Source organism: Bufo gargarizans, chromosome 5, assembly GCF_014858855.1.
Source record: "Bufo gargarizans isolate SCDJY-AF-19 chromosome 5, ASM1485885v1, whole genome shotgun sequence".
NCBI classification, from domain to species: Eukaryota; Metazoa; Chordata; class Amphibia; order Anura; family Bufonidae; genus Bufo; species Bufo gargarizans.
The window spans coordinates 269349288-269361968 of NC_058084.1; the positions used below are offsets into that span (position 1 = coordinate 269349288).

The following is a 12681-nucleotide window of genomic DNA, read 5'->3' on the forward strand; positions in this document are numbered from 1 at the left end:
TTGTGACTTTTTGCATTTTTACACCACTCACTCCAGTTTTGTAACGTGGGTGGGGAAGTGGGCATGGTTAGCTATGTTAATGAGTTTCACTTCAGATTTATCATTAAGACTTTTTTTTTTTAAGTCTGAAAAAAGTCTCAGTCTGACTCCAGGAGGAGGGTGGAGTAGCAGAACTGGAGCAGCTTTTCCAGACAAAAGTGCACGCGACCGCAAATTGCGGATCTGCAAAACACGGATGCTGGTCCGCAATCTACAGTACGGAACGGGTGGCCCATGATAGAAATCCCTATTCTTGTCCACAAAACGGACAAGAATAGGGCATGTTCTATTTTTTTACGGAGCAACGGAGGCGGACAGCACATGGAGTGCTGTGTGCATCTTTTGCGGCCCCATTGAAGTGAATGGGTCGCATCCGAGCCGCCAAAACTGCAGCTCAGATAAGGATGAGACAAATTCATGAGGCATTTGATAAATGTGGCATAAAATGCTCCAACGCAGACTCCAGCAAAACTGACCTCAAATGATAAATCCCCCCTCAGTGTTCTGCCACTTTTCATATTTTTTGTTTTCGTTTTTGCTCCTGCGTTTTTTGCTGAAACTTTATGGGAAATATCAATTGCCGGACACACAAGCATTCTTTACTACTGACATTTTCATTTTTCTTGCAGTTTTTTTTAAACGCAGTATGCCTTTGCTTTTCGCATTTCTTTCAGGCATTTTGCCAGCAGCTCCTCTATAGGGGAGAAACCAGCAGGAAGAAAGCCAGCCAGTGCCAATGCATATGTGCCAGGACCATGGCACTACTATGGCTAGTACACTGGCACGAGGAGCAGATCTACGGACAATGCAGGGAGAGGAGGCTTGCAGTAACTTGTGTCCCGATAGCCCGTGACAGCACATCTGCACCGGTGACCGGCCCCCCTCCCTGCGCAGCCATCCTCGTCCATCCCTTCCATTGTCGCAGCCGAGCCTCTTGCGCTCCAGTCGGGAGCCGTGAAGGAGGAGGCGCCATTGACAGGAGGACTGTCAGGGGTGTGCGGAGGGGAGGGGGAGACCCTGGTCCTCTATGGAAGACGAATAGGGGAGAGGGGACAAGGTGTCTGGGCAGGAGCCCGGCGGACTCTGCTATGTGGCCGTGCCGGAGGTGAGCTCTCTGCCCTAGGTGCTGGGCTCTGACCCGCCTCTGCTTGGGGAGCCCTCCTGAGTGAGAGGGCGGACCTGCTCCGTCTCCCCTGCAGTCTCACACAGGAATGGCTCCGTCCCCGAGGAGGCACTGGAGATCAGCTGGCGCTCTCCGTGCTGCTGGTGCCGCTGCCGGAGGCTCCGCTAAGATGCCGGTGCTGCCCCCGCAATGCCTGCTGCTGGTGCTGGGACTGGGACTGGCACCCGGGCTGGTCCGTGGATCGGGCGGGACGACCATCGAGCAGCCTGCCAATGGCACTTCCTTGTCTATCATGGGTTTGATGCCCCTGAGCGAGACGGTGGCAAAGGGAAATATCGGCCGAGGCATCCTGCCAGCGGTGCTCCTGGCTATCGATCAGATCCGCAACGAGTCGCTGCTGCATCCCTACTTCCTGGACCTGAAGCTTTACGACACAGCGGTAAGGATCACCTACTGTTTACGGTGCTGGCGACCTACCTACCTAGGGCAGTCGTCATGCCTGGGGCTGCAGAGGCATTTACCTTGGCGGGGCTGCCAGGTGTGTGTTGGAAGAGTCTGGCAGCTGCCATTGGTTTCACTAGAACGTAGCAACAAGGCACCATTCCTTGAGTGGGAGTGAAGGGAACGCAGAGCTGCAGTATGTGCTGCCATAGTGCTGCATAGGTGCATGACTGGCCAGGAAGACCCCCATCCCCAAAGTGTCAGCCTCCATTCCTTGGTATAGATTAAGTTCAGATCACTAAGCAACAGATGCATTCAATGTCTGATCTCAAGCTGTAGGCCAGCAGTGCCCAGTCATTTCAGGGAGAGCAGGTCCCATCGTCCATATGGGCATTCCTGGGGGGAGAAGAATCATTGGATTGACCATTGCAGGCTGTGTGCTGCGCAGAAGGGAAGACTCCTTCTAGGTGTCCATAGCTGGGAATACTAATCAGCAGAGCTGGGGCTGAGCCATGCCAAATCGCATCGGAAAAGACCTCTTCTCTCTTGTCTGACCCAGAAGATGGAAATGGATATGTCCTCTGTGGATGGGAGCCCGAGCACTCCGATTTTACTACGTCAGACCTTTATTACTGGTATAAGAGGAAAAAAACACAGTTTTATGTAGAGCACATTCATCATATGGGGTTTTCTGATGAAATTCTGAAAGCTAAATATTAAATAGAGGGATAGATAGATATGAGATATATAGATGAGATGATAGATAGATGAGATGATAGATAGAGGGATAGATAATAGATATTACATAGATAGATATTAGATAGAGGGATAAATAATGGATATTACATAGATAGATAGATATTAGATAGAGGCATAGATAATAGATATTACATAGATAGATGATAGATAGATAATATATAGATATTACATAGATGATAGATAGATAGATAGATAGATGAGATGATAGATATACAACTTGTAAGTCCAGCTCATCTCATGTCCTCCGTGCACGGTACAAGACAAGGCAAACCAAGGAAGGAAATCAAGGAAGAAAGTGATCCAGCAGCCGACAATTCTGTCGTTGCAACGTCTTTATTTTTCACATGCACATGGACCAATACATACCGTAGACATCTCCTCCCTCCTTCTGTTCGGTCGACATGTTTCGAACACTACGATTCTTAATGCTAAGAACCGTAGTGTTCGAAACATGTCAATAGATAGACAGATATATTTTACATAGATAGATAGTTGGATGGATGGATATGAGATAGATAGATATGAGATAGGTATGGATATGAGATAGATAGTTGTATGGATGGATATGAGATAGACAGACAGATATGGATATAAGATAGATAGATAGTTGGATGGATGGATATGAGATAGATAGATATGGATATGAGATAGATAGTTGGATGGATATGAGATAGATAGATATATATGGATATGAGAGATAGATAGTTGGATGGATAGATATGAGATAGATAGATAGTTGGATGGATAGATATGAGATAGACAGATATATATGGATATGAGATAGATAGTTGGATGGATAGATATGAGATAGATAGATAGTTGGATGGATAGATATGAAATAGACAGATAGATATGGATATGAGATAGATAGTTGGATGGATATGAGATAGATAGATATGGATATGAGATAGATAGACATAAATAGTTGGATGGATATGAGATAGATAGACATAGATAGTTGGATGGATATGAGATAGATAGCCATAGATAGTTGGATGGATGGATATGAGATAGACTTGGATATGAGATAGATAGCCATAGATAGTTGGATGGATAGATATGAAATAGACAGATGGATATGAGATAGATAGTTGGATGAATATGAGATAGATAGATATGGATATGAGATAGATAGTTGGATGGATATGAGATAGATAGATATGGATATGAGATAGATAGACATAGATAGTTGGATGGATATGAGATAGATAGCCATAGATAGTTGGATGGATGGATATGAGATAGACTTGGATATGAGATAGATAGCCATAGATAGTTGGATGGATAGATATGAAATAGACAGATAGATATGGATATGAGATAGATAGTTGGATGAATATGAGATAGATAGATATGGATATGAGATAGATAGTTGGATGGATATGAGATAGATAGATAGATATGGATATGAGATAGATAGACATAGATAGTTGGATGGATATAAGATAGATAGCCATAGATAGTTGGATGGATGGATATGAGATAGACTTGGATATGAGATAGATAGCCATAGATAGTTGGATGGATAGATATGAGATAGATAGACATAGATAGTTAGATGGATATTAGATAGACTTGGATATGAGATAGATGATGGAGGGAGGCTGGAGAACCACAGAGATCATCTTGTTCTGCTTCACACTTTGCCGGTTGTTCCATACTAAACATACCTCGATCCGTTTTTCTCCTCTGAAGAACACTATTGGCTTTCCCCACATTTAATAGATTCTTGTCATGATTCTATTGAACGTTTTGGGATGACCCTGTTGATTGAGCAAGTGCCTGAAGATGGCAGTCATTTCTTTTCAAGGAGCTTGCCACTCTTTCCAAGGCAAACTCCTCGGCTTGTTTCTGCAGGCATACACCTACACCCAGTGACTCCAATGACTAGAGTAACATGAAGAATGCCCTTCCTGGACATAGCTTTAATAAATGGGAGATGTTTCCTGTTCTCCAATATTCACAACCAGTTTCTAGGTCATTTTTTATAAGAACCAGTCGAAAATTTGTTAACATTTCCTTCCCTCTAGAAAATGAAAAATCAGCTCCCTGAATTCAGGATTTGGAGCTGATTTGCCTCCTGGAGAACACCTGAAGTCCACTCATGCCCATAATTAGGACTTGTACCTCCAAAGGTGGGCTAGATGCTGGCAGTCTACACAGATGTAACGCACAGCAAGCGCATGGGCTTGAATGCCTCACTATGTTGTGAGGCTCATCAATGCAAGGCAAGATTTTTGGAACGGCATCTTAATTTCTGAGTTCCTTTTCGAAAACTGAATTTGGGAAGCTCCCTCAATTCCTTCCTTATAGGAGCGTCAGTGCTTGATCACTAAGTGTATAAGCATGGCCAGTATACATATCTATAAAAATCCAGTGCGGCACTCACCTCCGGATGTAAAAAACATTCTTTATTCTTCCATTGCTTAAAAATGAGTCAGCGGGACAGACAACATTAGATGCACATGTAAAAAAACTGAGACGGGCGTTTCTCGCTTGTGTGTGCTTCCTCTGGCCTTGGTTTTTTACATGTGCATCTAATGTTGTCTGTCCCGCTGACCCATTTTTAAGCAATGGAAGAATAAAGAAAGTTTTTTACATCCGAAGGTGAGTGCACTGGATTTGTGAAGATATTGCCTGGCAATGTAGAGCACCACCAGGTGATATATATATATATATATATATATGTATATATATATCCTTTGGTTTGCATCTGGGACGTTATCAGTACAGGACTATTAGGACATACACGTAGTGTCACTCCAGCTTTTTCTATGCTATTATTATACATATCTATAAAAATTGTGGTAGGCTCGTTCTTCAATCTAGTGTAGAAAAAACTAAGAATATTTATAAATTCTACTTTCTATCGATTCTCCAGCATTAGGATGTTATACCTGGTTAAGGCTATCTGTACCCAAGTAGACTGGCCTGGAAAAAGGCACCATGAGTTTGGGCCGAAACGTCGCCCAAATGGGTGCATAAAGAAACCATCTCTAATACCTTGGAGTGTTTCCTATTCTTGATTCTTTGTATAGTTGGGGCACTAGTTTGGTGCCATGAGGCTTGTGACCAATCACTGAACATATGGCGCTGCTGTTTTCTTTCTTTTTTTTCTACATAGACAGATAAGTACTGGGCAGATAGATAATGATGTAATAATGCCCTCCACTTACCACGTGCCATTTATAGTATTAGTGTTTTCTTCTGTAGCCTAAGGGTTTTTGTACCCCAACAGGTGATAGATAGATAGATAGATAATAGATTGATAGATGATAGATATGGGATAGGTAGATAATAGATTGATAGATGATAGATATGGGAGGGATAGATAGATACATAGATAAATAGATAGACTGATTGATAGATAGACAGATAAATAGACTGATAGATTGATAGATTATATATATGGGATTGATAGACTGATGGATAGATAGATACTATATTGATAGATAGATAGATAGACTGATAGATAGATAGACTGATAGATAGATAATAGATAGACAGATAGATAGACTGATTGATAGATAGAATGATAGACAGATAGATGATAGATAGCTAGATGATAGATAGACTGATAGATAGATAGATAGATAGATAGACAGACTGATAGATAATAGATAGACAGATAGATAGACTGATACACAGATAGCTGATAGATAGATGATAGACTGATAGATAGATTGACTGATTGATAGATCGACTGATAGATAATAGATAGACAGATAGACTGATTGATAGACTGATAGATGATAGATGGGTAAAAAGATAATAGATTGATAGATGATACACAGATAAAAATATAATAGATTGGTAGATGATAGATAAAAAGATAATAGATTGATAGATGATAGATAGATAGATAGATAGATAGCTGACAGATAGATAGATCATAGACAGATAAAAAGATAATAGATATGACATGATAGATAGACTGATAGATGATAGACAGATAAAAAGATACTAGATTGATAGATGATAGATAACTATGAGATGATAGATTGATAGACAGATAGATAGACTGATAGATGATAGACAGATAAAAAGATAATAGATTGATAGATGATAGATAGATATGGGATAGATACATTTCGGTTTTCTCTCCCGTTCTTTAGGACACAGTATAGCGGTACGTGTATCCTTAGGCACATGGTTTCATTTCTAACTGAAGGATTTGCACAAACCTTTTAAGGACTGGCGGCTCCTAATGTCCTGAAGGCAGACAACATTGTGGCCGCTTATTCCAGAATCAATCTCATTGTAATCCCAGTGGCTGCCCCTATTGAAATCAATATAGAGTTATACATTTTATAATGTATTTTTCCCATTAACTGTTAATTTGATCTCTAAAATGTAACTGCAATGTGCGTAGATGAACTACCATAAGGTCCTGTTGGTTCCTGCAGTAACAGTGAACGTATTTACTTCTATTCGGCTGCTATTGGTTGTGTTGTAGCTGAAAATTGCCCACTGAGCGCCCTGTCACGGCTCCTACCTGGATGCCAGTCCTGGGATTTTCTTTTATGTTAATTATCTTTTCATGTGCTTGATTTAGTTTTCATTCTTGCACGAGCCATTGTATCTGTAATATAACTGCAGGTCCTATATTCCGAGTCAGCGGCGGCCGCTATTCCTGCTGCTGTATGGCAGTACCCTTGGAGCAGATGGTGACAGTGCAGTTTTATGGGACAGGAAGAACATTCATTTCTGCGTTGGCAGCCGCTATTCAGAGTATTATTGTTTCCACAGAAATGTTGCACTGACCAGGCCGCATAGATCACCGCTATCAGTGCATTCACTTTATAGATATCGTTTAGCATTTTGATGCAGTTTAAGCCTTCAAGCAAATGCAACTGTTTGTTTTTCATATGACCTTTGTTATGTCGTATTATATTCTGCTGCTTGATCAATAACCTTCCATTAGTATTAACTTGTGTTCAATATTTGGCTAATAATAAATGCTGGATACTGTAACATTATTAATTATTAACACTTCGTATAGCACAATGATATCTGCAATGTGTACATGTATGGTTTAACCTAATCCTGTCTTCTTATAAGGATGTTTACATGGCAAAGTTGTGGTGTAGGGCCTGATGAAATTGGTTACATATGGTAGCAGTAGTACTAAAGATTTAAGATTCCTTACCATAGCCTCACTCCGTTCATCATTGTGTTCTATACCTCCAGCATCTTGATCTCACTATTAGAACTTTTTTTTCATTGATTGAAGAAGATGAGACCAATATAGCGCCGGGTAGTCACCATGAGTGGGTTGTAGTTCTGGTTAACTCATTAGGAATTTAACACCTTCATTGTCACTGCAACCCAGTCACCATATGTTAAAGAGTCAGACCACTCTGTGTATGCGTTCATTGCTGGTATATTCTCAGGTTACTGGGCCCACAGCCTATCGACAGCAGGAAATGATTGTGTACACTAGGGGATTTATCAAAGAAAAGATAAATGTGGTCCAAACTGGACCATGATAACTATAGTACAGAAAGCTGTCAAATACAATGGACGGTTAGCAAAAAATGAGGACAATAAAATACATCTGGGACAGAGAATCAAGATATAATATGTCTGTCCCTGTCCATGCCCTTACAAATACTGCTCAGAGATGCACCTTCTGTCCACGTACCTGGGCTAACCTGTCCTTCTACAGCCCTATCACTTTCTGACACAACATACAATGGACCAATGCATTTCCCCTTCTAGATAATGAAAGGTTCATCAGGGGACCGACAGTATCAGTATGGTAATAGGACGCCATATATACAGATAAATAAATCTTAAATTACTGGAGCGCCCCAGACCAGCATACATCCATGACGCGGTGAAGGGCATAAGCCTCTGAGCACTATTAACAGTGTATAAACACTAAAGTATACTTGATATGAATCCAATACAGATTCAACGGTATATAGTATCACTGTATTAAGAAAGATACCAACTTAGCTGATTCAGGTAGATATAGGAGTAAATCCAGGATGCACAGCTAGGGGGGCTCCAGGGGGCCAAGAAAAACAGCTGGGCGAAAAATACGGATTTTGTGAACCATTTTTCATTACACTTAAAATAGCATATACACTAGCTATAAAATAGCAATAGCACTTCAGTACTAAGTCAGTCACATCGTACTGTTCATTAGCCAATTACTAGGCAGTTTTTTTGTTCTGGCTAGCTTCTCATGACCACTGATTGTACTGCAGATTGACTTACTGGTCATTTGACACCATTTAAATTCTCTTATCCTACATTATTGCATTTGATGGCATTTCAACATATCAGATTTTGCACACTAAGCCCTATTCATTTCAGACTGAGTACATTCTGGAGTGCGTTCAGCATAAATCTACAGGGCTATAAAAAGGGCAACATTCGGTAAATGTGTTGAGTCTAAATGCACAGAGTTTGTAAGGCTACTTTCACACTCGCCATGGACGGATCCGTTCAGATAATACAACCGCCTGCATCCGTTCACAATGGATCTGTTTGTATTATCTTTAACATAGCCAAGACAGATCCGTCTTGAACACCATTGAAATCAATGGAGGACGGATCCGTTTTCTATTGCTCGGTTTCGTCAGACAGACACCAATATGCTGCGAGCAGCGTTTTGGTGTCCGTCTCCAAAGCGAAATGGAGACGGAACGGAGGCAAACTGATGCATTCTGAGCGGATCCTTTTCCATTCAAAATGCATTAGAATACAAACTGATCCGTTTTGGACCGCTTGTGAGAGCCCTGAATGGATCTCACAAACAGAAAGCCAAAACGTCAGTGTGAAAGTAGACTAACTTGAAAGTCAGAAGTTAAATATGAAAATGGAGGAGCCTTCATTTCTCAGCACTCCTTCTTTCTAACAGCCACGTTTCTGTATTCTTGTAGATCCATTGTTATGATGGGTCATTTGGATAGAGTCAGCCTGTAATTATCATAAACAGAGTATGATCTTAAAAGATATGGGGGTTTATTAAGCCCTGCACTACTAAATTCTGTCATAAAAAAAAGCCTTTTTTTGCAACTTTTTGGGCTTACGTGTGCAGAAATTTGTGATGTTTTGTCATTTTACACCACACCCTCCAGATTTGCAAGGTGGACATGAGTAGCGATGTTAATGTGGTATAGACTGTGTTTAAGAAATGAAATAATGCTGCAAAAAATGTCTTAAAAAATTCCCTTCATGATACATTTCCCCCCATGGCCCTTAAAGGGGAGTTTCATTTTAGCAGTCTACTGATTTTCTAGCATTTCTCGCAGTACCACTGTAGCATTCTTCTACCAGATGATCACCTAATTTAGTTATATTGGAAGGGACATTTAAAGTGGATGTACAGTATTTGAAAAAAGCTTTATTCGAGAACCAGGCCCATCCCAACTCATCACCATTGCACTGAATGGGGCTGATGTACAGTACCGCACTATGAAATAAACATTAATAAGGAAGGTGCACTACTGTGGATGCAAACAACCAAATCTGACTAAACCCTCAAACTGGTGTTAAAATTGAGAATTTAGCCAATATATCCTTATATGAAGGACATAGCTGAGCCTGAGCACCGCGCCAGGGTATCTCTAGTAGCTCGGAACCTAATGCTAACCTACCTGTGCCATATGGGCAATACCAGGAGCCAGTACCGCTCTAGCTTGTTTTTGGAAGAAAGATGTTTTTTTTTTTTCCTAATCCTGAACAACTCCTTTAAAGTAGGTCATTCCAAAACTTAATGAACATTACCATATGAGTAATTTTGTTCAATATAAATTGGAAAGGCTCTGCTTGGATTGCCAGTTTCCTGGCTACTTACCTCTCCATTGGTGTTTTCATTTCCATGGAAGAAATCACAGACAGGAAATATATAGAACATGATAGATCACTTTCCCCTCTAATTGTCCTTTTGAAGATGTTTCTTCTTTTCTTCTAAATAAGATGAAGACCAGTAACAAGCCTATCCTCTATACTAGGCTCATGGTTTGGTGACTCCGGCATGTTCCGAGCACTTGTATAAAAGGGTCTGGCATATATTTTACCTGACGGTGGTGAGCATTGTTCTCTTCTGTTAGACGTCTTACAGCATATAAACCTGTCCCTTTAAGGGTATCTATGGGTGTGGCTGCATGTAGAGCAAGTAACCAAGTAGTATTGCTTTTTTTAGTTCCTGAGGGGGACACATATTAAAAAAACACCCACTCCATTCTGCAATATAATGCATTTCTAAAATGTTACGCAGTGGACTTGTTGAAGTATATGCAAAGTTATTCTTTAGAACATCAAAAGCGTTTGTGTTTAATCACAATTTTGTCAGTTTTTATGTTTCATGTGCCAATACATACTGTATTCCTGATATTTGTGTAGAAAACTATATGTCAAAGCCAAGAATCTATCACCCTAGGCTCCCATGGTAATAAACTGCATACGTTTTTTTACTGGATTGCTGTGATGACTGCATCTATTGCCCACAAGCTCCTTCGTAACAAAAAAAGTATATGTCTGATGTACAGATCCTTAAAAATGCTCATTCAAAAACATTGGCCCATGTAAACATGGCAGCATTCAGCATCTTTTATTTGGGCCTAAATATCATTGCAGCACATATTCCCACGTAAACAGGTAACGAACTGCCGACAATATGCCAAGTACATGAGGACTGAACAGTAGTCTTGTTCTTCCCAATACAATTTGTATTGAATGAAAATCTGTGTAAACTAGCAGATTTTGTTGGACCCTTATCTATTTTTTTTTGATTGCCTGGTAATAAGCCAACCACATTACCTAAACTCTACTTAACCCCTTAAGGACTTAGGACGTATCGGTACGGCATGGTTCCCGAGTCCTTAAGGACCCATGACGTACCGGTACGTCATGAGTTTAAAAAAAGATTGCGGCGCCCCGGGGGTTAATCCGAACGGGATTTCGGCTGAAATCATTCAGCCGGCATCCTGTCACAACGCCGAGGGGGGTCATGTGACCCCCCCGTATCGGCGATCGCAGCAAACCGCAGGTCAATTCAGACCTGCGGTTTGCTGCGCTTTTAGCCGATTCTGATCCCCGCGGTCTCTGACCGCGGGGATCAAACGTTAAAATGCCAGAAATTAAGTTTTTATTAACCCCCCCTGCACCCCTGAATGATATTATGTGGGCGGGTGGTGCAGGGGGGGTGTCGCAGGCGGTGCGGGAGGTGCGGGAGGCGGGCGGTGCGGGAGGCGGGATCACGATCCCCCGCCCGCCTCCCCTTGAATAATCGTTGGCTTCTAGTGGGTATACCAGGGTGCCAGCACATTGCTGGCACCCTGGTATAAACGGCTGACATCGGTGATGCGATGTCAGCCGTTTAACCCTTTCCATACAGCGGTCCGTACGGACCGCTGTATGGAAAAGGTTAACAGGTCAGGGAGCTCCCTCCCTCTCCCATCGGGGGCTGCTGTGCCTTTGCAGCCCCCCGATGGGAGAGGGAGAGAGCTCCCAGGCAGCCCCCCGACAGACCAGTCCTTACCCTTCCCCGTCTGCGAAGTTCTGAACACTACTGAGCAGACGGGGAAGGTTCCCATGGCAACAGGACGCCTTCTCAGGCATCCTGCTGTCCATGGTGCTGAACAGATCTGTGCTGAAAGCAGAGATCTGTTCAGACAAAGTGGTAAGTAAAATACAGTACAGTACAATATATATTGTACAGTACTGTATTATACAGACATCAGACCCACTGGATCTTCAAGAACCAAGTGGGTCTGGGTCAAAAAAAATGTAAAAAAAAAGTGAAAAAAGTTAAGATAAAAAAAAAACATTTATCACTGAATAAAAATAAAAAAAATAAAATACACTACACATATTAGGTATCGCCGCGTCCGTAACGACCTGATCTATAAAACGGTCATGTTACTTTCCCCGCACGGTGAACGCCATAAAAAAAAATAAAAAAAAACTATGAGAAAATTGAAATTTTGCCCACCTTACTTCCCAAAAAAGGTAATAAAAGTGATCAAAAAAGTCGCATTTACGCCAAAATAGTACCAATCAAACCGTCATCTCATCCCGCAAAAATCATACCCTACCCAAGATAATCGCCCAAAAACTGAAAAAACTATGGCTCTTAGACTATGGAAACACTAAAACATGATTTTTTTTGTTTCAAAAATGAAATCATTGTGTAAAACTTAAATAAAAAAAAAAAAGTATACATATTAGGTATCGACGCATCCGTATCGACCAGCTCTATAAAAATATCACATGACCTAACCCCTCAGATGACCACCGTAAAAAAATAAAAATAAAAACGGTGTAAAAAAAGCCATTTTTTGCCATCTTACATCACAAAAAGT

At 41.3% G+C, this 12681-nt stretch overlaps 1 protein-coding gene across 1 annotated transcript in view; it reads left to right on the forward strand.

Moving 5' to 3' along the window:
- Positions 1-1176: 1176 nt before the first annotated feature.
- Positions 1177-12681, forward strand: part of GABBR2 (gamma-aminobutyric acid type B receptor subunit 2) — an 858895-nt gene continuing 847390 nt past the window's right edge. Inside the window, exon 1 of the mRNA XM_044294545.1 lies at positions 1177-1601. Within this exon, the coding sequence (XP_044150480.1) occupies positions 1251-1601 (351 nt within the window). The 5' untranslated portion in view covers positions 1177-1250. The remainder of the gene's footprint in view (positions 1602-12681) is intronic.